This window comes from Poecilia mexicana, unplaced genomic scaffold, assembly GCF_051168715.1.
Source record: "Poecilia mexicana isolate PSO_F unplaced genomic scaffold, ASM5116871v1 scaffold_23, whole genome shotgun sequence".
Classification (NCBI taxonomy): Eukaryota; Metazoa; Chordata; class Actinopteri; order Cyprinodontiformes; family Poeciliidae; genus Poecilia; species Poecilia mexicana.
In genome coordinates, this window is record NW_028263392.1 from 14,140,581 (window position 1) to 14,165,437 (window position 24,857).

At 41.5% G+C, this 24,857-nt stretch overlaps 4 protein-coding genes across 6 annotated transcripts in view; 2 read left to right on the top strand and 2 right to left on the bottom strand.

The window, feature by feature from the left end:
• The window catches only part of gnai1 (guanine nucleotide binding protein (G protein), alpha inhibiting activity polypeptide 1), a 424,795-nt gene that overhangs the window by 23,831 nt on the left and 376,107 nt on the right, over positions 1-24,857 (top strand). The gene's annotated exons all lie outside the window — the stretch shown is intronic.
• LOC106906017 (protein mono-ADP-ribosyltransferase TIPARP-like) lies at positions 57-2,969 on the bottom strand. Its single transcript, XM_014971089.2, has 5 exons — positions 2,161-2,969; positions 1,910-2,078; positions 1,019-1,206; positions 665-934; positions 57-574 (listed from the first exon to the last, which is right to left on the bottom strand). The coding sequence occupies exons 1-5, from the start codon at positions 2,967-2,969 to the stop codon at positions 136-138; spliced, it is 1,875 nt and encodes a 624-aa protein (XP_014826575.2). The 3' UTR covers positions 57-135.
• Positions 4,177-6,961, bottom strand: trim35-14 (tripartite motif containing 35-14). Of its 3 annotated transcripts, none has more exons than XM_014971098.2 (7): positions 6,875-6,961; positions 6,271-6,721; positions 6,096-6,191; positions 5,495-5,725; positions 5,383-5,405; positions 5,172-5,290; positions 4,177-5,064 (listed from the first exon to the last, which is right to left on the bottom strand). In XM_014971098.2, exons 2-7 carry the CDS (start codon positions 6,694-6,696, stop codon positions 4,523-4,525), a joined length of 1,437 nt encoding a protein of 478 aa, XP_014826584.1. In that variant the 5' UTR covers positions 6,697-6,721; positions 6,875-6,961; the 3' UTR covers positions 4,177-4,522. The 3 variants fall into 3 exon arrangements, with proteins under 3 accessions (XP_014826584.1, XP_014826583.1, XP_087859311.1); XM_014971097.2 differs by having other exon boundaries at positions 6,818-6,923; XM_088003185.1 differs by having other exon boundaries at positions 6,271-6,923.
• The window catches only part of ptn (pleiotrophin), a 63,457-nt gene continuing 58,676 nt past the window's right edge, over positions 20,077-24,857 (top strand). Inside the window, exon 1 of the mRNA XM_088003066.1 lies at positions 20,077-20,240. The gene's annotated coding sequence lies outside the window, so the exon portion shown is untranslated. The remainder of the gene's footprint in view (positions 20,241-24,857) is intronic.

Consider the following 24,857-nt stretch of genomic DNA (forward strand, 5'->3'; position numbering starts at 1 on the left):
ACTGTCAATCCTTTTTGGTGAAAACTTCATTGCAGAACTGTGCACTTTATGTTAACCAGAACATTTTCTAACATTTCTAAATGCTGCATATTGTCATGAACACTTTCTGACAGACTATTTCTGATTTAATTCTCATCAGTCGAGAATATTAATCTCTTCAGATAACTTTTTGTACTTGATCAGGTAGTATGGGTAGCACTGGCAGCTGTCAAACACTATAAACATCAGAGGGTTTTGCTTGTTGTCGACGCAGGCATTGTAGAGACTGACCTTGGCGTTGGGCGGTCGCCGGTAGTTATGTTTCCCCAAGCAAACTCTTCCCACCAGGACTTTGGCCAGAAACATGCAACCAACCTCATCGTACTCGTTTGCTTCTGTGTACTCGTGGGACATGAGCGCATTGGTAGCAAAGTAAGAGCCGAACCCGTGGGAGTGTCCGTTGAGGCCGGCCACCCGGGGGTCAAAGCCGTGGAGGCAGATGCTCTCTGAGGCGACCTTTGTGGTCCCGTGGAAGAGATGTCTCTCCAGAGGTCCCTCGGCTCCCGTGTGGTGTTTCTGCATGTGTGTTTTCTGCCTGTGACGACAACGCAGGTTTATTTTATTTTTTTATTTAATTATTACTTGACTTTTTGTGTTGCAATTCTCTAAATAATAAGGCCACAACCTTTGGTACTTGTCCCAGTGCAGCAGGTTCTGGATCTGCTGGATGCTGATGATGTCGACCTTGGTCTCTGGCAGGTTTTCGTGGAAGAACTTTTTGATGCTCCGGGATGCCTGAGTCCCAGCCGGAACATCAACCAGGAGGTAATCCTCTTCTGAGCCCTGAAGCCAGACCGGAGGGTACCAGGAGCTGAACTCCTGCAGAGGATCTACGCTGAAGTTAGCCGCAGCAGCGATGGCCTCACAATTATCTAAGTCAGACTGGACTCCAGTCCTAAAAGCAAGAAGAGTTTTAGAAAATATAAATATGTCTAACAAAGATGCAACAGACGGAAAGGGAAAGATCCAGAATACAAACTTTAGGTAAGGATACATGGACTCTGGTGAGCGGTAGGCAGGTCTGCAACAAATTTGTCTCTGGAAGCCGGTGCTGATTCTGGTCTGGGTCATACTGGTGAAGTCCACCTCGTACTTGTGCTTACCGATGCTGAAGGAACATTTTAGCTCTTTTTCACTCATCTTTTTCAGGAGAAGGGCAGACAAGTCCTAGAAAGACATGAACATGAGCGTACTTCGAGTTCAGTCATTCACACAGCGGCGGTGAAATTAAGCTGTAAGTTGAAAGCTGTAGGTCAAAACTGGAGCAGGTGAAAATCTACAGCAGAAAAACCCAGAGGGTCCAGTCATATCAGTGCTTTTCAGCAGCAGTTGGATTACAATATAACATCCCTCAGGGGTTTCTGGATATACTCTGCCCCTGGTGTATTTTTTAAAAAAAATATGTTTCTTTTAATTTTCTTGTTGAGGACTTTCAAATTTATATGTCTCTGAAAGTGAATAAAATTGCATTCAAAATCGTGAAAAACTGACTTTAAACACAAATACTGAATGGAAATTAATGTCACAATCTTCAAGAAACCCATCTTCTAACCTTATATGCTGTAGCTCCTTTCATGGGGATTTCATCTTCCAAAGTGGGTTCCTCATATTGATCAATCCACAAATCGTAACTTCAACTACAGTAAACTGTGATAAATACATGTGTATTTTACAAGTTACTCTTAACTTGTAAAATAAGTCATTCCCAGCTCCAAGTTTCGACTTCAGAGGTAAATGAATGACCGCTCAACCCTGTTTCCCTGCCTCATGCGCAGCTGTTTTGGACAGCCATTAACTGAAAACTGTGGTTTTGATACACTGCAAACTTAAACCAAAGGAGAATTAATAAAACCAAAAAAGCAAAAGTTACCGCGCTGTACTCTTTGTAGTCCATGCCCTCACACCAGTAGATTTTGCTCTTGCTTGGAAAGTGAGGGTTTGTTTCTACGCTCTCCGAGTTAGTAAGTCGCCTAACTGCATCATACTCTGAGAGATCCTCCAGCTCCATTGTTTCAAAGTCCAGGACGTGGTATTTTTCCCTAAAAGGAAATTCAAAACAATTACAATCATTAGAATCCATAAATTGATGTCTAAATTATTGGTAGTTGAACCAAAACTCACTTGTCTATGAGGGTAACGTCGCTCTGTTCAGCACAACAGTAGCTCCTCTCCAGTAAGACCTGAGCGCGAGGTGAGAGGTCGATCCATTGGTGGGTCTTTATAGACCACAGCTGCCAGTGGAAAGGGTAAGGTGTGTGGTGCATCTTACACTTTACCCCTGCATCACATGCACCCAGAAGGAAGTTATCGCAGATGCGGACATCAGGGGAGACCTTTGTGTGAAACGATAAGAGATCAGGTTTCTTGGGTTCAACATCTAGGTCGCCGGAAACACTTGTAGGTGGTTGGATAGCAGGTGGGGGCTTTATGGTTGCAATGGTGCCAGGCTGATATCCTGGTGGAGAATGAGTGATGAGGAGAGGCAGTGACACAGAAATCGGGTTGACAAGACTCTGGTTTGGTTGATTTGTGTGGGGCGGCGTTGGCAGGCAGCTGTGGGAGAAAGTCAGCAACACACAGGAGGTGTTCTGGATCTGCAGCTGAAGGCTGGAGGTTTCCGCCACACTGGATGTGTTTTCTCTCTCACAGGAAGCGGTGATGTCCCCCTGCTTCACAGGAAGAGGTGTTAAGTTGATACTGATGCCGTAAGGTTTGACCGTCCAGGTGACGCCGACTTTCAGGGATCTCACGGCATCCCACACCGGGAGGCTGGTGTTGGTGTCGGCAGGCACTTCCAGGAGGAGAAGGGATGAATTGAGCATCATGGCTTTGGGACTGTCAGATGGGCCCTTTGGGGCTTTGGGTGCCAACTTTCTTTTTTTTCGTCTCCCACTTGAAACATCAGACATCTTTGACTTCCTATTTGACATTGGAGAAAATAATTTTGGGCACATTGGAATAAACAGCAAAAATAGTTAAAAGATGTGTTGAATAATTTAGGAAGAGCTCTTGGATAAATATAAAAGACATTTGATCTTATTTTGCAGTGAATGACTTCGAGTTAGCTCTTGAAAACATACAAAGGTAGCATCAGCAAAATAAATGTATGAGCTGAACTAATTTCTAATTAAGCTAGTAGCTACAATGTAGCACGAGCTCTGTTGCTGCAGCTAGCTAAATAAAATAGAAACGCGGTAATAATTAATTAACCTACCGTTAGTGCCTTACCGTGGATGAAATATTGAGGAGTCAACTGTCTCTACAAAGAGAAAACTCGATTTTAAGACCGAAGTTTTTATTGTTGAAAAGTGAAGGTAACTTTCCAGAAGGTTAATGACGACGACCTTTATTCTAATCAGGCGAGTATGGAAAAACTTTATTACAAAAAAGACGTAAAATAAACAAGTCTACAGAATAATATGAAATTAATGCACATGCAATGTTTACATATTTAAAGACATATTTGTCAATAAATTATAGTGTAGTTGTTACCTCAAATGTGCAGGGCTTTTTTTTCTCTTTTTTTTCCACTATGTGTATTAATTTGACAGCCAATTAAAGAAATCCGCCATCTTTTTAAAGGAGGAAAATTAGAAATTACTATCTGCGCGTTCTGGTAATTTAATTTTTCAGTACGTCTAATGAAAAAACAAAATAACAAGTAGTGGGTTTGTTTTTGTTTCAAAATATAAAGTAAACCATCAAAGTACACGTTGTTTTTCTTTTTTGTGTTATCAAACTGTTGGGAAGACACTTAAATTTATTTTGCGTTTGGTTTTTAGAGTTGAAATCACAATAAAAAAACAAAATTGCCGGCAAAAAGTAATTAAATGTAGACTCTTAAAACCTCAGCTTGTTGTACAGCGGAGATTTTTATATTTATGTATATAAGAAACAGCGCCTCCTCCTGTCAGATTGCATGACTGCCATAGAATTAGGTCACTGCCTGGGATACATTTTTTTTTTAAAAAGTCCCATCTTTATTTTTATTTTAAATGTGATTATTTTTATTATTTAAAAAAAATAAAATAAAATATTTAAAAATCGATTGATTATTAAATTTGGACACAGAATAGGTAAATGACTTGCATTTTATTTTTTTTCCATTAAAAAGTAAATGCAACATCAAATAAAATATTATTTTAAGAATTTTATTGATAAATATATGGTTAGCATTTGCAAATAAAGTTTGATTGGCGTTAACACAAACCCAAACATGATTATGCAGCCCATCTGACTAACACTAGCATAATTACATTTCAGCCATACACACTGAAGGTTATTTATTTGCACATGAATATACACAACCACCATTGTTAGAAAGAGAAATCCAAATCATCATTAAAAACAAAAAAACAAAACCAAAACTCTGTTACGAAATTAGCTTTTTGAGTAAATGTACCCTGAAAACATTAAACTGAATGTCAGAGAGTTCAGATCAACAAAAGTTAGAGTTATAGAAACGGTCGCCTAAGTTAAAAGCTTAAAAATCAGCAAGTTTCAGGAAAACATCCACTGGTTCAACCGTCAAAGGGCACTTCTGACAGCCTACCCAGAGGTAGGGAAACACCGCCTCAGTGATGGCGTGTTTGAAGGTGTAGATATGCGTGTTGTTATGCGGGTCATAGAACGACACTTTGCCCTTTTCACAATCCAGCTGCACTCTGATCCTCTGCGGATTTCTTTTCAGACTCAGCCGAGTCAAAGGAGAAGTACCGGCAAAGTACATCTTGTGGTAAAAGTACACACACAGGTAGCCGTTGTTCAGGACTGAAGACACTTTCTCCTTCCTTTTGATGGACTCCTTCGCCACGCCGACAACCCACGCCGTGTTGTCTCCCACGTTCACCTCCCAGGCGTGCTTGCCCGAGGCCATGCCGTCCCGGCCCAGAACGGCCGTGTCAGGGTCGAACCGCTCCGGATTGTTGGGCAGCCTCTGCTTCTCATCGCTGTCGTGGACCGTGGTGAGGTCATCTGACAGGACAAGCCATGGGGCCGCCGTGTTGGGATCCAGAGTGACTGGAGCTGAAGAGAACATGGCAGAGTTCAGGTAACAGTCCCCGATCAGGAATATACCCAAAGGTAGCTGCTTTTCCAAGAGTTATAGGTTTAGCACGTCTGCAGAGACTCACTGTATTTGGCAATTTTATGCATCTTCTCCCACACCTGGAATGTTAAAGAGCCGACGTATTTGGCCACATCTATTAGTGCAGCTGGAGCCATGACTGGCTCTCCTACTGGAACATTTGCCCTGCAAAAGATACAATTAGTTGTTGTTTTTTTATGCGAGTGAAGTGCAATAGCAGAAAGGAAAACATTTAAACAGAAAATGTGTCTTTTTACCTTGCAAGTGTACTTTTGCATTTCTGAAAAAAGAAAAAAAAATAGTCATTTAGGACTTGGAAGCAATACGCATGCATGCCTGCACACCTGTTCTTATCGTAAACTAGCTTACATGAAGGACAGACAGGTCCTCCAGAGCCATCTCCTCCTCCAAAACTCTGATAGTTTCAGACATGGACGACATGCTTCTCTCGATTTCCTCCATCATCTGCCTCATCTGTCCCGTCTTCTGCTCCTCCTCCCTGCGCAGCGTCTCCATCCGGGATTCCTCCTCCACACGAAGGAAGCTGTGGAGTTTGTCAAACTCTTCGTGAGTCCGTCTTTCCACGAATTGAGCCTGAGCCTGAAAGAAAATATTCTTTCACTACAAGCACAAGCTTCAGAGTAGTTTGGGGCTTCTATGTAGTTTTGGATTTTTTTGTTTTTCAAACAAATCTGAAATATCTGTACCAGTACAACCATTTTTAATTTTTTTTTATCAAAAGTCACCTATTGAGTAGAAATCTGACTGCTAAAGACGAGTTGCAAGAAGTAGTTGTTTAAAAATACCAATTTGTAATTTACCACAAGCCAGATAGGATATATGCAAAACTTTACATGGAGGAAAACTAAGAATGTGCATTGTCACAAACACACCATGCGTAGGGTGAAACATGGTGGTGGCAGCATCATGCTGAGAGAATATCTTCGGCTGGGAAGACGAGGTACTGCACCTGAATGTGTGTGACTGCATCCTCACAGTTTTTCTTCATTTTGTCAAATGCGTCCCTCTTCTCCTGCAGCGAGCTAATAGCCGACTTCATTTTCTCCTGCATGAGTAATTAAAAGTGAAGCTTGTAATGCATAAGACCTTATAACATTAGAAGGGAACATGTTTGCAGTATTTACCTTCACATCCAGAACTGCTTCGCTGATAGGACAGCAGTCGTGCTGCTTGTGTTTTCTTGAGGTGTGGCAGACCACACAGATGGGCTCTTTGTCCAACAAGCAATACAGCTTGAGCTTCTCGTTGTGGACAGGGCACATCTCTCCTGGATCGCAGTACAGCTCCCCTCCCGTCTCCTCCACAGGGAGGCTCTCCTCCTGCACACACGACTCACACAGGTTCTTCAGGGTCAGACTGGGCACGGGGTCGTCCAGGTTCTGGGTTCTACACAGCGGGCAGTCCCGTCTTCGCCCCCTTCCGGTCCAGTACTGTTGCAAGCAGGGAGCACAGAAGCTGTGGGTGCACTTGAGGACCACCGGGTCCCTGAAGATGGCGCAGCAAATGGGACAGGTCAGGTCCTCCTCGGGCAGAGACAGCCTGCCTGCCATTCTGACTCTTCACTCCTTGTTTACCCTGAAAGTGAAAGTGGGGCAAAGTGATCAGACACAGGAGAGCCAGAGGCAGCAGCAGCAGACTGTGTGAAGCTGCGTCAGAGGCAGAAGCCCTTACAGAGCAAATTAAGATTCACAAACAGGCAAAAGCAAATCAAAAAGAAGAAAAACTGACAGAAGTACGAGTCTGACTGTAAACACTTCCTGTTTCCTGTTGTGCTGAGTCACCCGAGAAGGTGGAGACAGAATGAGAGAAGAGGCAGTTTAACCCTTTACTGCCTTCTCTCATTCTGTTCAGTCTCAACAGGAAAAAATGAAGCACCTAGAACACGTGTCAAACTCAAGGCCCGCGGGCCACATGTGGCCCGCCATGTCATTTTGTAGACCGATAATTGACTTAAAATAGGTTTTGAGCACAAATTAACTAAAAACTACATCTCCCACAATGCATTCCGATTGTTACCAGCCAGCATTACGGCGTCTCGCCACTAGAGAGCAGCAGAGTCACCTCAAGCTGCTTATTGATTTTCCCAGCGAATAAAACTGAGACATCGACAGACAAGCTAACATGAAAACGTCCAAGAAAAGAAACATCGATTTACAAGTAAGACTGTGAATGAAGATGTGTGTGAGTTGGTGTCAGGGCGGCAGGTCGCGCTAGACGTTATCTTGACCGACAACATAAAAAAATCGGTCATGTACTATTTTTATCCGTGAAATTACATTCATATTAACATCGGCTATTTATTTGCATTTTATGCGGTTTAGTTAATATTCACTGTGAATCCAGATCCCATCACAGATTAAGCAGATCAATGCATCTACATTTTTCTTGTAGTGACAAAAACTAAAAATTTTTTAATGGTAAAGAATTCTTTTTATTTTTGAACCCTTGTTTATATTGAAGTGTAGATTTTATTTTTGAACCCTTATTTATATTGAAGTGTAGATTGTCTGAAGGACCTTAGACATGCTTTGCCCCATATGGGGATTGAACCGCTGACCTCAGCATTACCAGCAGGGTGCTCTAAGCTGCTGAGCTAACCTACCTTAGAAACTGTTGAGTGTAGTGGTTATCATGTTTGCTTTACATGCAAAAGGTTGGTTTGAAACCAGACAGAAACAGATTTTGCAAAGGTCAACAAGGGTTCTGTGGTGTCATGGTCTGTACTCTGATTCCAGGCATCCCAGTACAACCCCCAGTTAAAATTTTCATCCGTTGGATCTCACATCATCAACTTTGGAACCTCAAACTGAAACAAAGCAAAGAAGTTCAGTTCCTGTATTGTAGTGGTTATCACGTTTGCTTTACACGCAATAGGTCTCTGGTTGGAAACCAGACAGTAATGGCTTTTGTAGGTTATGCATCTCTTGAGGTGCATTGAGACAATAAGAGCCTTCCTCTTTCGTGATGGTTAATTTGCCAATCGACTTCAATGTAGGCTTCTTTGAAATCGAAGCTACTTTACTTCAATTACCATTTGGCAGTTCTATGGCGTAATGCTCAAGGCTCGCGTGCCACATGTGGCCCCCCAGCATTTTATAGACCAATGATTGACTTAAAACAGGTTTTGAGCACGAATTGACTACAAACTACATCTCCCACAATGCATTCCGATTGTTACCAGCCAACATTACGGCTTCTCGCACTAGAGAGCATAAGAGTCGCCTCAAGCTGCTTATTGATTTTCCCAGCGAATAAAACTGAGACATCGACAGACAAGCTAACATGAAAACGTCCAAGAAAAGAAACATCGATTTACAAGTAAGACTGTGAATGAAGATGTGTGTGAGTTGGTGTCAGGGCGGCAGGTCGCGCTAGACGTTATCTTGACCGACAACATAAAAAAATCGGTCATGTACTATTTTTATCCGTGAAATTACATTCATATTAACATCGGCTATTTATTTGCATTTTATGCGGTTTAGTTAATATTCACCGTGAATCCAGATCCCATCACAGATTAAGCAGATAAATGCATCTACATTTTTCTCGTGGTGACAAAAACTAAAAAATTTTTAATGGTAAAGAATTCTTTTTATTTTTGAACCCTTGTTTATATTGAAGTGTAGATTTTATTTTTGAACCCTTGTTTATATTGAAGTGTAGATTTTATTTTTGAACCCTTGTTTATATTGAAGTGTAGATTGTCTGAAGGACCTTAGACATGCTTTGCCCCATATGGGGATTGAACTGCTGACCTTGGCATTACCAGCAGGGTGCTCTAAGCTGCTGAGCTAACCTACCTTAGAAACTGTTGAGTGTAGTGGTTATCATGTTTGCTTTACATGCAAAAGGTCTGGTTTGAAACCAGACAGAAACAGATTTTGCAAAGGTCAACAAGGGTTCTGTGGTGTCATGGTCTGTACTCTGATTCCAGGCATCCCAGTACAACCCTTAGTTAAAATTTTCATGCGTTGGATGTCACATCATCAACTTTGGAACCTCAAACTGAAACAGAGCAAAGAAGTTCAGTTCCTGTAGTGTAGTGGTTATCATGTTTGCTTAACACGCAATAGGTCTCTGGTTCGAAACCAGACAGAAACAGATTTTGCAAAGGTCAACAAGGGTTCTGTGGTGTCATGGTCTGTACTCTGATTCCAGGCATCCCAGTACAACCCTTAGTTAAAATTTTCATTTCTTTGGATCTCACATCAACTTTGGAACCTCAAACTGAAACACAGTAACAAAGTTCAGTTCCTGTAGTGTAGTGGTTATCATGTTTGCTTAACATGCAATAGGTCTCTGGTTCAAAACCAGACAGAAACAAATTTTGCAAGGGTTCTGTGGTGTCATGGTCTGTACTCTGATTCCAGGCATCCCAGTACAACCCTGAGTTAAAATTTTCATGAGTTGGATCTCACATCATCAACTTTGGAACCTCAAACTGAAACAAAGCAAACAAGTTCAGCTCCTTTAGTGTAGTGGTTATCACGTTTGCTTTACATGCAAAAGGTCTGGTTTGAAACCAGACAGAAACAGATTTTGCAAAGGTCAACATGGGTTCTGTGGTGTCATGGTCTGTACTCTGATTCCAGGCATCCCAGTACAACCCTTAGTTAAAATTTTCATGCGTTGGATGTCACATCATCAACTTTGGAACCTCAAACTGAAACACAGCAAAGAAGTTCAGTTCCTGTAGTGTAGTGGTTATCATGTTTGCTTTACACGCAATAGGTCTCTGGTTGGAAACCAGACAGAAACAGATTTTGCAAAGGTCAACAAGGGTTCTGTGGTGTCATGGTCTGTACTCTGATTCCAGGCATCCCAGTACAACCCCCAGTTAAAATTTTCATCTGTTGGATCTCACATCATCAACTTTGGAACCTCAAACTGAAACACAGCATCAAAGTTCAGTTCCTGTAGTGTAGTGGTTATCATGTTTGCTTTACACGCAATAGGTCTCTGGTTCAAAACCAGACAGAAACAATTTTTGCAAGGGTTCTGTGGTGTCATGGTCTGTACTCTGATTCCAGGCATCCCAGTACAACCCTTAGTTAAAATTTTCATTTCTTTGGATCTCACATCATCAACTTTGGAACCTCAAACTGAAACACAGCAAAGAAGTTCAGTTCCTGTAGTGTAGTGGTTATCATGTTTGCTTTACACGCAATAGGTCTCTGGTTCGAAACCAGACAGAAACAGATTTTGCAAAGGTCAACAAGGGTTCTGTGGTGTCATGGTCTGTACTCTGATTCCAGGCATCCCAGTACAACCCTGAGTTAAAATTTTCATGAGTTGGATCTCACATCATCAACTTTGGAACCTCAAACTGAAACAAAGCAAAGAAGTTCAGTTCCTGTATTGTAGTGGTTATCACGTTTGCTTTACACGCAATAGGTCTCTGGTTGGAAACCAGACAGTAATGGCTTTTGTAGGTTATGCATCTCTTGAGGTGCATTGAGACAATAAGAGCCTTCCTCTTTCGTGATGGTTAATTTGCCAATCGACTTCAATGTAGGCTTCTTTGAAATTGAAGCTACTTTACTTCAATTACCATTTGGCAGTTCTATGGCGTAATGCTCAAGGCTCGCGTGCCACATGTGGCCCCCCAGCATTTTATAGACCAATGATTTACTTAAAACAGGTTTTGAGCACGAATTGACTACAAACTACATCTCCCACAATGCATTCCGATTGTTACCAGCCAGCATTACGGCGTCTCGCCACTAGAGAGCAGCAGAGTCGCCTCAAGCTGCTTATTGATTTTCCCAGCGAATAAAACTGAGACATCGACAGACAAGCTAACATGAAAACGTCCAAGAAAAGAAACATCGATTTACAAGTAAGATTGTGAATGAAGATGTGTGTGAGTTGGTGTCAGGGCGGCAGGTCGCGCTAGACGTTATCTTGACCGACAACATAAAAAAATCGGTCATGTACTATTTTTATCCGTGAAATTACATTCATATTAACATCGGCTATTTATTTGCATTTTATGCGGTTTAGTTAATATTCACCGTGAATCCAGATCCCATCACAGATTAAGCAGATAAATGCATCTACATTTTTCTTGTAGTGACAAAAACTAAAAAATTTTTAATGGTAAAGAATTCATTTTATTTTAGAACCCTTGTTTATATTGAAGTGTAGATTTTATTTTTGAACCCTTGTTTATATTGAAGTGTAGATTTTATTTTTGAACCTTTGTTTATATTGAAGTGTAGATTTTATTTTTGAACCCTTGTTTATATTGAAGTGTAGATTGTCTGAAGGACCTTAGACATGCTTTGCCCCATATGGGGATTGAACTGCTGACCTTGGCATTACCAGCAGGGTGCTCTAAGCTGCTGAGCTAACCTACCTTAGAAACTGTTGAGTGTAGTGGTTATCATGTTTGCTTTACATGCAAAAGGTCTGGTTTGAAACCAGACAGAAACAGATTTTGCAAAGGTCAACAAGGGTTCTGTGGTGTCATGGTCTGTACTCTGATTCCAGGCATCCCAGTACAACCCTTAGTTAAAATTTTCATGCGTTGGATGTCACATCATCAACTTTGGAACCTCAAACTGAAACACAGCAAAGAAGTTCAGTTCCTGTAGTGTAGTGGTTATCATGTTTGCTTAACACGCAATAGGTCTCTGGTTCGAAACCAGACAGAAACAGATTTTGCAAAGGTCAACAAGGGTTCTGTGGTGTCATGGTCTGTACTCTGATTCCAGGCATCCCAGTACAACCCTTAGTTAAAATTTTCATGCGTTGGATGTCACATCATCAACTTTGGAACCTCAAACTGAAACACAGCAAAGAAGTTCAGTTCCTGTAGTGTAGTGGTTATCATGTTTGCTTAACACGCAATAGGTCTCTGGTTTGAAACCAGACAGAAACGAATTTTGCAAGGGTTCTGTGGTGTCATGGTCTGTACTCTGATTCCAGGCATCCCAGTACAACCCTTAGTTAAAATTTTCATGCGTTGGATGTCACATCATCAACTTTGGAACCTCAAACTGAAACACAGCAAAGAAGTTCAGTTCCTGTAGTGTAGTGGTTATCATGTTTGCTTAACACGCAATAGGTCTCTGGTTGGAAACCAGACAGAAACAGATTTTGCAAAGGTCAACAAGGGTTCTGTGGTGTCATGGTCTGTACTCTGATTCCAGGCATCCCAGTACAACCCTTAGTTAAAATTTTCATGCGTTGGATCTCACATCATCAACTTTGGAACCTCAAACTGAAACAAAGCAAACAAGTTCAGCTCCTTTAGTGTAGTGGTTATCACGTTTGCTTTACACGCAATAGGTCTCTGGTTGGAAACCAGACAGAAACAGATTTTGCAAAGGTCAACAAGGGTTCTGTGGTGTCATGGTCTGTACTCCGATTCCAGGCATCCCAGTACAACCCCCAGTTAAAATTTTCATCCGTTGGATCTCACATCATCAACTTTGGAACCTCAAACTGAAACACAGCAAAGAAGTTCAGTTCCTGTAGTGTAGTGGTTATCATGTTTGCTTTACACGCAATAGGTATCTGGTTCGAAACCAGACAGAAACAGATTTTGCAAAGGTCAACAAGGGTTCTGTGGTGTCATGGTCTGTACTCTGATTCCAGGCATCCCAGTACAACCCTTAGTTAAAATTTTCATGCGTTGGATGTCACATCATCAACTTTGGAACCTCAAACTGAAACACAGCAAAGAAGTTCAGTTCCTGTAGTGACGTGGTTATCATGTTTGCTTAACACGCAATAGGTCTCTGGTTCAAAACCAGACAGAAACAAATTTTGCAAGGGTTCTGTGGTGTCATGGTCTGTACTCTGATTCCAGGCATCCCAGTACAACCCTTAGTTAAAATTTTCATGCGTTGGATCTCACATCATCAACTTTGGAACCTCAAACTGAAACAAAGCAAACAAGTTCAGCTCCTTTAGTGTAGTGGTTATCATGTTTGCTTTACACGCAATAGGTCTCTGGTTCAAAACCAGACAGAAACAGATTTTGCAAAGGTCAACAAGGGTTCTGTGGTGTCATGGTCTGTACTCTGATTCCAGGCATCCCAGTACAACCCTTAGTTAAAATTTTCATGCGTTGGATGTCACATCATCAACTTTGGAACCTCAAACTGAAACACAGCAAAGAAGTTCAGTTCCTGTAGTGTAGTGGTTATCATGTTTGCTTAACATGCAATAGGTCTCTGGTTCAAAACCAGACAGAAACAGATTTTGCAAAGGTCAACAAGGGTTCTGTGGTGTCATGGTCTGTACTCTGATTCCAGGCATCCCAGTACAACCCTTAGTTAAAATTTTCATGCGTTGGATCTCACATCATCAACTTTGGAACCTCAAACTGAAACAAAGCAAACAAGTTCAGCTCCTTTAGTGTAGTGGTTATCACGTTTGCTTTACACGCAATAGGTCTCTGGTTGGAAACCAGACAGAAACAGATTTTGCAAAGGTCAACAAGGGTTCTGTGGTGTCATGGTCTGTACTCTGATTCCAGGCATCCCAGTACAACCCTTAGTTAAAATTTTCATGCGTTGGATGTCACATCATCAACTTTGGAACCTCAAACTGAAACACAGCAAAGAAGTTCAGTTCCTGTAGTGACGTGGTTATCATGTTTGCTTAACACGCAATAGGTCTCTGGTTCAAAACCAGACAGAAACAAATTTTGCAAGGGTTCTGTGGTGTCATGGTCTGTACTCTGATTCCAGGCATCCCAGTACAACCCTTAGTTAAAATTTTCATGCGTTGGATCTCACATCAACTTTGGAACCTCAAACTGAAACAAAGCAAACAAGTTCAGCTCCTTTAGTGTAGTGGTTATCACGTTTGCTTTACACGCAATAGGTCTCTGGTTCAAAACCAGACAGAAACAGATTTTGCAAAGGTCAACAAGGGTTCTGTGGTGTCATGGTCTGTACTCTGATTCCAGGCATCCCAGTACAACCCCCAGTTAAAATTTTCATCCGTTGGATCTCACATCATCAACTTTGGAACCTCAAACTGAAACACAGCAAAGAAGTTCAGTTCCTGTAGTGTAGTGGTTATCATGTTTGCTTTACACGCAATAGGTCTCTGGTTCAAAACCAGACAGAAACAGATTTTGCAAGGGTTCTGTGGTGTCATGGTCTGTACTCTGATTCCAGGCATCCCAGTACAACCCTTAGTAAAAATTTTCATGCGTTGGATCTCACATCATCAACTTTGGAACCTCAAACTGAAACAAAGCAAACAAGTTCAGCTCCTTTAGTGTAGTGGTTATTACGTTTGCTTTACACGCAATAGGTCTCTGATTCGAAACCAGACAGAAACAGATTTTGCAAAGGTCAACAAGGGTTCTGTGGTGTCATGGTCTGTACTCTGATTCCAGGCATCCCAGTACAACCCCCAGTTAAAATTTTCATCCGTTGGATCTCACATCATCAACTTTGGAACCTCAAACTGAAACACAGCAACAAAGTTCAGTTCCTGTAGTGTAGTGGTTATCATGTTTGCTTTACACGCAATAGGTCTCTGGTTCAAAACCAGACAGAAACAGATTTTGCAAGGGTTCTGTGGTGTCATGGTCTGTACTCTGATTCCAGGCATCCCAGTACAACCCTTAGTTAAAATTTTCATGCGTTGGATCTCACATCATCAACTTTGGAACCTCAAACTGAAACACAGCAAAGAAGTTCAGTTCCTGTAGTGTAGTGGTTATCATGTTTGCTTAACACGCAATAGGTCTCTGGTTCAAAACCAGACAGAAACAAATTTTGCAAGGGTTCTGTGGTGTCATGGTCTGTACTCTGATTCCAGGCATCCCAGTACAACCCTTAGTTAAAATTTTCATGCGTTGGATCTCACATCATCAACTTTGGAACCTCAAACTGAAACAAAGCAAACAAGTTCAGCTCCTTTAGTGTAGTGGTTATCATGTTTGCTTTACACGCAATAGGTCTCTGGTTCAAAACCAGACAGAAACAGATTTTGCAAAGGTCAACAAGGGTTCTGTGGTGTCATGGTCTGTACTCTGATTCCAGGCATCCCAGTACAACCCTTAGTTAAAATTTTCATGCGTTGGATGTCACATCATCAACTTTGGAACCTCAAACTGAAACACAGCAAAGAAGTTCAGTTCCTGTAGTGTAGTGGTTATCATGTTTGCTTAACACGCAATAGGTCTCTGGTTCAAAACCAGACAGAAACAGATTTTGCAAAGGTCAACAAGGGTTCTGTGGTGTCATGGTCTGTACTCTGATTCCAGGCATCCCAGTACAACCCTTAGTTAAAATTTTCATGCGTTGGATCTCACATCATCAACTTTGGAACCTCAAACTGAAACAAAGCAAACAAGTTCAGCTCCTTTAGTGTAGTGGTTATCACGTTTGCTTTACACGCAATAGGTCTCTGGTTGGAAACCAGACAGAAACAGATTTTGCAAAGGTCAACAAGGGTTCTGTGGTGTCATGGTCTGTACTCTGATTCCAGGCATCCCAGTACAACCCTTAGTTAAAATTTTCATGCGTTGGATGTCACATCATCAACTTTGGAACCTCAAACTGAAACACAGCAAAGAAGTTCAGTTCCTGTAGTGACGTGGTTATCATGTTTGCTTAACACGCAATAGGTCTCTGGTTCAAAACCAGACAGAAACAAATTTTGCAAGGGTTCTGTGGTGTCATGGTCTGTACTCTGATTCCAGGCATCCCAGTACAACCCTTAGTTAAAATTTTCATGCGTTGGATCTCACATCATCAACTTTGGAACCTCAAACTGAAACAAAGCAAACAAGTTCAGCTCCTTTAGTGTAGTGGTTATCATGTTTGCTTTACACGCAATAGGTCTCTGGTTCAAAACCAGACAGAAACAGATTTTGCAAAGGTCAACAAGGGTTCTGTGGTGTCATGGTCTGTACTCTGATTCCAGGCATCCCAGTACAACCCCCAGTTAAAATTTTCATCCGTTGGATCTCACATCATCAACTTTGGAACCTCAAACTGAAACACAGCAAAGAAGTTCAGTTCCTGTAGTGTAGTGGTTATCATGTTTGCTTTACACGCAATAGGTCTCTGGTTCAAAACCAGACAGAAACAGATTTTGCAAGGGTTCTGTGGTGTCATGGTCTGTACTCTGATTCCAGGCATCCCAGTACAACCCTTAGTTAAAATTTTCATGCGTTGGATCTCACATCATCAACTTTGGAACCTCAAACTGAAACACAGCAAAGAAGTTCAGTTCCTGTAGTGAAGTGGTTATCATGTTTGCTTAACACGCAATAGGTCTCTGGTTCAAAACCAGACAGAAACAAATTTTGCAAGGGTTCTGTGGTGTCATGGTCTGTACTCTGATTCCAGGCATCCCAGTACAACCCTTAGTTAAAATTTTCATGCGTTGGATCTCACATCATCAACTTTGGAACCTCAAACTGAAACAAAGCAGACAAGTTCAGCTCCTTTAGTGTAGTGGTTATCACGTTTGCTTTACACGCAATAGGTCTCTGGTTCGAAACCAGACAGAAACAGATTTTGCAAAGGTCAACAAGGGTTCTGTGGTGTCATGGTCTGTACTCTGATTCCAGGCATCCCAGTACAACCCCCAGTTAAAATTTTCATCCGTTGGATGTCACATCATCAACTTTGGAACCTCAAACTGAAACACAGCAAAGAAGTTCAGTTCCTGTAGTGTAGTGGTTATCATGTTTGCTTAACACGCAATAGGTCTCTGGTTCGAAACCAGACAGAAACAGATTTTGCAAGGGTTCTGTGGTGTCATGGTCTGTACTCTGATTCCAGGCATCCCAGTACAACCCTTAGTTAAAATTTTCATGCGTTGGATCTCACATCATCAACTTTGGAACCTCAAACTGAAACAAAGCAAAGAAGTTCAGTTCCTGTAGTGTAGTGGTTATCATGTTTGCTTTACACACAATAGGTCTCTGGTTCGAAACCAGACAGAAACAGATTTTGCAAGGGTTCTGTGGTGTCATGGTCTGTACTCTGATTCCAGGCATCCCAGGACAACCATTGGTTAAAAATTTCATGCATTGGATCTCACATCATCAACTTTGGAACCTCAGACTGAAACAAAGCAAACAAGTTCAGCTCCTTTAGTGTAGTGGTTATCACGTTTGCTTTACACGCAATAGGTCTCTGGTTGGAAACCAGACAGTAATGGCTTTTGTAGGTTATGCATCTCTTGAGGTGCATTGAGACAATAAGAGCCTTCCTCTTTCGTGATGGTTAATTTTCCAATCGACTTCAATGTAGGCTTCTTTGAAATCGAAGCTACTTTACTTCAATTACCATTTGGCAGTTCTATGGCGTAATGCTCAAGGCTCGCGTGCCACATGTGGCCCCCCAGCATTTTATAGACCAATGATTGACTTAAAACAGGTTTTGAGCACGAATTGACTACAAACTACATCTCCCACAATGCATTCCGATTGTTACCAGCCAACATTACGGCTTCTCGCACTAGAGAGCATAAGAGTCGCCTCAAGCTGCTTATTGATTTTCCCAGCGAATAAAACTGAGACATCGACAGACAAGCTAACATGAAAACGTCCAAGAAAAGAAACATCGATTTACAAGTAAGACTGTGAATGAAGATGTGTGTGAGTTGGTGTCAGGGCGGCAGGTCGTGCTAGACGTTATCTTGACCGACAACATAAAAAAATCGGTCATGTACTATTTTTATCCGTGAAATTACATTCATATTAACATCGGCTATTTATTTGCATTTTATGCGGTTTAGTTAATATTCACCGTGAATCCAGATCCCATCACAGATTAAGCAGATAAATGCATCTACATTTTTCTCGTGGTGACAAAAACCACTGACTGAGGCCCCAATAACTTTTAATAAATTAAATTAAGCGACTTCACTTAAATTAGCATCACTTCACCCGCTGGGGTCTGAACAACTTCCTCCTGGTTCCCATCTGCAGAAAATTCTGCGCTAACTCATCAGTCAGTTGGATCTGTCTGATCCAAACAGATCAACTGAACTCTGGGTGTTTTATTTATTTAATAATTATTATTATTATCATTTTGTTGCGTGGTTTCGCTTCTCCGAAACGGGCAGATGTTACGTCTGCAGCTCCTCCAGAGCGCCGCCCTCCTGGGTAACGTGAACCCAGAAGGCTCCATTTGTTAAATCCGCTTCTGGCTCCTCAAATGGATTAACACTGTTTCTTAATTCCGGTCCTCATGCCCCCCTGCCCTGCATGTTTTAGATGTTTCCCTTCTGCCACACACCTGGATTCAATATTTTGGTGATTAACGGGCCTCTGCAGTACTTGAAGGTCATGCAATCATTTGAATCAGCTGTTCTGGAGTAGAGGCACATCTAAAACATGCAGAGCAGGGGGGCCTGAGGACTGGAATTGAGAAGCACTGACACAACGTTGCATTCTCTTTAGTTTTCTCTGGTCTGTAATGGAAACTTGAATTTAACGCGCCATTTCAACCAAAGGTTTGTAATGCGCTTCCTAACCAGCCGCTCCAAAGCGTCCGGTCCATAACTCTTCAACACGCCGTCAGCTCCGGTCAGAAAGACGCATTTAGTTCAGAGACCATGAGATGATATTCAGAAAGGATTTTTAAAATAATTGATTTCAGTTGCCTCTGAGACTAAATCTTTGCGTAAAGTCTATAATGTCTGCCCATGTGACTTGTTTTATTATTTGGTTGCTCACCTTTAAACACTGATTTAAATATTGTAATTTTTAAACTGAGCAGTAATTTTACATCCATGGAAACTCAAATGCAATATTTAAAACTTCAATACATAAAATCAGTTATTTAACAATATGAGGTGTTTAATGTATTTTTAACACTTTATTTTTATACATTTATGCTAGGGGTGCCCAAGTCTATATTTTCCAGACCATCTGCAGCTTTAGATGGTTCCTTCTCTAACACACCTGGACCATCGACTCATTATAAACCTCTACAGAACTGAATGAGGGAAGTCAACCTTTTGTCTGGGGGTGTTTTAGCAGGGATGCACTCCTGATTTGTACCGTCAATGTGGCCCGTTGAGGGGGGCCAATATGCCGAAGTGGCCCTCGGTGAAATTGAGTTTGACACCCCTGGGTTACTGGGATGAAGAGATACAGGAAACGTTTCAGCTCTTTGTCATGCTGTTTCTAAACTCATTTTAATTAGATGCCAGGAAAAGTGAGTTTAATTGACAGGATTTTCCCCCTAACTCTACACATGGTTTGTCAGCTGGCTGAAAGAAGACTTGTACATTCTCACTTTGCTTATGAGACGACCTCAAATTTCAGGTTTCCTGAAACACTGCAAGATTCTTGCCTCATTCTAGACTAGATCAGCCTGCTGTCATTCTGATACCAGCCTGTCAATATTTGTTTTAGACTTTTGAAGTAAAACTGCTGGTGGGAAAGACATGTAGGCATGAGCAATAAAAAAACCGCTAAATCCAGAGAATACTATCCAAGCATGTTGTAAGACTGTGGATGTACTCTGTGTCTTTCTCTGGCTGATATCATTACTGCAACAATGGAGCTGCTGCCACTTTACAATCAGACTCTCCTTATAAATAATGCATGATAATTCTTGATTCTGTTACTGAATAAACTGTCGAGACATTAAAACAAAAAATCATTAATATATTCCAGTGAAGCTTTCTACAGGCATGGAGAGAGCAGAAGTATCTTCTGAACGTAACGTCTGCTGTGGAGAGTTCAGTCTCCTCAGACTTCCTCTGGTTTTACGAAGAATGAGTCTTCATAAACGAGCATCGTCACGCAACAACAGAGTGTCTTCAGTCAGAAGCTTTTTCAGACTTGCTGTAACACTGGCGGCTATTCTTCCCACCTACAGCCAACACCATCTAGTGACTCTCTAAAGAAGAAACATCCTGTTATAAATTGGTACCAAATAGCTTTGTGTAGTTAAAGCCTGATGAATGTGTTTGACTTTATTTTTCGTTTTCTCAGGTAGGAGTCCAGTTTCACTTCCCCCATCCATCAGTGACGGCAGAAGGAACTCCGTCTGATTGCCAGCGTCACCGAGGTGAGGCCTGATGAACCTGCTGTGCTGCGTTCCCGTTTCCCCTCTCAGGCGTCTGATTAGCGCCGCTCACTCCTCACCAGGTAAGCCCCACAATCACTTGAGCTACAGTGAGCGGTCTTACAGCGAATATGTGCCAACATTTGCCGAAATATAAGAGCCGGCTTTGAGTTTTAGAGGTGCAGGTTCGACAGTGGTCTGGCAGAATGAGTTGCAGGATAAATCTGAGGTGTAAATAATTGATTCAGGCTCGAGATAATTTAAACAGCCGTGATGCTGAATTTTTTTTTGCAGTTCAGATGTTTCATTTCTCACTTCATGTATGATTCGGCATGTCCAGAGCAATAGAAACCTACTGGATGACAAAGTTCATCATTTACTGTAACCCATCAAAAAATACGTGGTGAATTGAAAAGACACTGCGAGCGTTTGTTTTAATTACAAGAACCGCAAAGTGTAGCAATGAGAAGATAGCAAATTTTGGTGTTTTGTTGCTATTTTTCATGTGAAATTTAGATCCAAATATGCAGACTGTGATTGTCTGATTATATTTATAACCTACCGTTTCCCTTAAACTTGTTTCTGAAGGAGCTCTCTTTGCCTCAAAGTAAAACTCTGCCTCACATTCAGCTCATCAGAAGTTCTGCTAACTATGCTCTGTTGGTTCAGTTGGCGATGATGGGAAATATGTGGTTTTTGGACTTGAAACAAGCAGCACAGATGGCTTGTTTGTCACCGTACAGGAGAGTTTGATTTTTGCAGCAGATGTTCTGCTTCCTGTTCTCCCTCCAAGTATGATTTTTTTTTTTTTTTTGCTTTTGAGACAGACTGAGCTTAACTTCAGCTGGCCACTAAAACTGGTAACTTTATTGGTAGGCTGTATACGATTTGGATGCGACAAGCACACTGTCATGTCTTTACAAGCCTATTTGCATTATTGCATGCAGATTATTGAAAACTTTAGCAAATCCTTTATTATAAATTGTAAAATAAGCTTATAGTTATCTTTATGAGCCATATGTCAAGTGCAACATGAGATTTTCTCTGATGTGTGTCCTGGAAAGAAACCTGTTAAATGCTGCAAAAATTTTAGACTGGATTTAAATGACCTAGTCAAAGTCCAGACCTACTTTTAATCAATGAACTGCATTGAAATGATCATTTACAGACAATATACATCCGATCTGATTCAGCCGTCTTGCAAGAAACGATAGAAAGAAGTTTCAGTCTAGATGAAAATAACTTTTGGCTTTCATCACTACTTTGTTTTGATCTATGACATTTTTCCTCTTTTGTTTGTGGTCAAAAGAAAAAAAGATTCAAGGAGTATGACTGATTGGTTGTACAAACTGTTGTAAGCATTTAACACCACTAGGTGTCACAATGTTCTCACTTGTGGCAAAAGCAACAAACAGTGAGAAAGAGTAGATTATGTTGCTGAAGTTATTTGAAGGGTTTATGCTGAGGGCTTCTTAATAGCTCGAGGTGAAGGTAAATATGGAGAGATACAATCTTCACCTCTTATCTGAACTTACTTTAAAAAAAAGCATCTGCATCACCTCAGGATGAAGCTCTTAAACCCTCACATTTATCCGGAGGTCAAGCTTCTTCTACCCCGTAAATTGGTTGTCAGCGGGTTTGACCTGCGCTAATAGTGATTCATTATTGCCTACGCCGAGCCGGAGAGGTCCGTCTCAGTTGTGGGGAGTGGGTGAGCCGGGCTGTGAGTGTACGGGATGGCCGTGTCAATCTCTCTGCATCTAATGAGGACAGGCAGGAAAACAAACAAGACGGACAACCTGTGTGAGACCTGCCTCTCCGCCTGAAGGTCCACAACGAGGGAGCTGCTAATCTCCTCATTTCAGCTAAAAAAAAAGAAGCACATTTTCAAAGTCAAAACACTTTAATCTTTTAGATTTGTGTCAACATGGTATCTCAGTCCTGCACATTTAGATTTCCTCTCATTTTAATAAATAAATAAAATAAATCAGCTTTTGTAATTCCTTCAGTGTCCTCTTGGGGGCACCAGGTCACCTTGTTTCTCTAACTAAATATTATTTACTTTAAAGCGACATAATCAACTCCAGCCAACTTAAAAACATGCTCATTCGATTATATCTAGTTTTTTCTAAGAATATGTTTTGATTGAAAGTTTTCTCCAGATTATTTTTATCCGCTCTAAGCTAACCGTTTCCTGTTTATACCATCTGTTCACATTCGACAGAATAGCTACTGATTGGTTTTCACCAGGTGCACCTTGATGAAAGCGTTATATGTCAAGCAGAATAAATAAAGCAGAGCTGAGGAAAAGAAATATAGGAAGAGTTTCATACCACCCTGGGCTATCGCCTTATTGTTTTCGCCTGCCTCGTGTCGTTAGTCTGTCTCGCGTTTCTCTGCTTACATTAATAAATGTCTTGGATAACATGTGAATAAATCTAAATGTACCAATTTGCATCCATTAACAATTTTCACAAAACCCTTCTCGGAGGGGCTTAGGCGCCTTTTCAGCCTCTGTGTGTTTCCTGAAAGGACAGAATCAGTGAGGAGGAGGAGGAGGAGGAAGAGGAGGAAGAGGCTGCAGCGTCGCTCACTTGCCAAGTCAGGTTTTCCCAGCCCAGTATGAGCAGCTTTGTGTGAAGATCAATGCTTGTTGCAGCCTGAGTGTGTGAAGATGGGCTGCTAGCAGCGGGACTTATGGAGGTCCAAAAGTGCCGCAATATAATAAATGGAGAATATGTGAAATATATAAATCAGGAATAAATGTAAGATCAACATTCATTCAAACTGTTTATGGATGCAGGAGCAAACTGGCTTATTCTACTGAGGTAAAATATTTTCTAAAGCACTTTTTATATTCCGTATTTTTTCACCTAGCCAGAAATCCCACAAATGAACACTTCTTATTACATTTTTTTAAGCATTCATTAAAAGAGTCACAATCATTGCTTTCTGTAATAATCGATATTTCACACAGTTATTCCCAAGCAGTGCCGCTTGAGGAAATTAGATTCACAAATATGTGTTAGACATTAACGTTTCACCAAACACTGAAACGCTGCAGTGCAAACAGCTACAGCCAGCAGGCATCAGCTGAGTCAGAGCGGAGTGTGGAGAAGACTTTATAAGATGAATCTCAGATTTTAGTCACAACTGTAAGAGAAGAAAGAAGGGATTTCTCTATTTGATCCTTTCAGATTAAAATGTGACGGACCTAAGTCATTTGCATGCTCTTCACATCATGACTCATGAGCGACGAGCCTCTTCACTGCACATCCATTTCATCAGAGGAGGCTTTCATTTTGTCTCTGCTTTCACACTTTAATTGAGTTCCCGCTACAAATTGGATTAAATGCACAATTTCACAAAAGCTTGCGTGGCTGTCTTGAAGACCAGGTAATGTTTTTTTTTTTTTGTTTAGGCACGTTGATGTCACCCCTTAGTTAAGGCTCACCAGCCGCTGCCAGGCATGCGTGATGAAGTATGAGAGTTTAGGCCTTTTTTCCTCCTAGCTATTTTCGGCATCTATTTGGAGGCATGTGGGAGCCTGAAAAGACACACTTTGCATATGTTGCTCACACACACCCACACGTGAAAGTACACACGTTGATAAACACACACACGCAGAAAGACCCTGACATTTCCACAAACGCAAATATGTACTGAATTGGAGGTAAATTTGATCTTTTTGGAGAGGCTGCTGGAAACCCGTGGGGGGCTCAGAAGGCTCCTTGAGTCTCTGGAAGGTCGCCAAGCCCTCCAGATTTCGCAGGAAAACCTCGGCTAAGTCGTGCCCACACCGCTAACAAACATAAACACCTGCACACAATAGGCCAGCCCACTGAAATGTTCAGGAGTGACATCAATCCAATAAGCCCAGCCTATCAGGGACAGAGCAGCGCACCACAACACAGCTGCTCCCTGCGTCTCTTTGCTCACCCGTTTCCCCTCCAGGCTTCCTTCTTAACTCCAACTCAGCAAAGCAAAGTGATGACAATTATGTTTTAGCCGGATGAGTCTGCTGATGAGGATGACCCACATTTTTGTTATTTATTTTTTTTCTGGCCATATATTTCAAAGAATATCGGAGCAATAGTTGAGAAAGTGTCTGTTCTCAGTATTTTGTGTGATCTCTTTAGACTTTTAACTTGAATATATTCAGAACCAAACAAGGCAGCGATGGACACATGAAAATCGTGCTGGTTCTATGGGTTTATGAGGATCATTAGGCTCAGATCAGGACGACCCAACATCCTGACATCCCTGATTCCCTCTGTGTTTCTAGCATTCATTTCCTTCATCTCCTCAGCTGAACTTCAGTTACCTGCCCTCCCTCCCAGCTGCACCCCATTTCTAATCAACCACCTGCTCCTTGTTCAGTCATCACACTTCCTAGTGCTTAACTCTCCTACTTCCTGTCACTCTGTTGATTTTAAATTCCATCTTTTCATGTGCTGCAAGTTTTTCACTTTTTCTGATCCATGCCTATCTCTTCGTACGGCTGTAATTTGAGTCCATAAATGACACAAATATTCATCCACATTAAACTCACAAGCTTGTTGATTTCCACAGAAATCAGTGTGGGATTCTTAGGGCTCAGATTGATGAGCTTCCTTTCCAAGCAACATGCCCAAAGGTGCCGTCACATGATTATAGGATCATTCATGGGACGGATTCCCATCGTCCACATGGCGCTGTGC

Excerpts from the sequence above, each read along its gene's own strand:
- trim35-14 (XM_014971098.2), bottom strand. The coding sequence starts at position 6,696 with ATGGCAGGCAGGCTGTCTCTGCCCGAGGAGGACCTGACCTGTCCCATT. Across the intron at positions 5,291-5,382 it reads TGCAAAAGTACACTTGCAAG|GGCAAATGTTCCAGTAGGAG; the intron begins GTAAAAAGACAC and ends TATCTTTTGCAG. Across the intron at positions 5,065-5,171 it reads GCATAAAATTGCCAAATACA|CTCCAGTCACTCTGGATCCC; the intron begins GTGAGTCTCTGC and ends TGTTCTCTTCAG.
- LOC106906017 (XM_014971089.2), bottom strand. The coding sequence starts at position 2,969 with ATGTCAAATAGGAAGTCAAAGATGTCTGATGTTTCAAGTGGGAGACGA. Across the intron at positions 935-1,018 it reads TCCATGTATCCTTACCTAAA|GACTGGAGTCCAGTCTGACT; the intron begins GTTTGTATTCTG and ends TCTTGCTTTTAG. Across the intron at positions 575-664 it reads CACTGGGACAAGTACCAAAG|GCAGAAAACACACATGCAGA; the intron begins GTTGTGGCCTTA and ends TTGTCGTCACAG.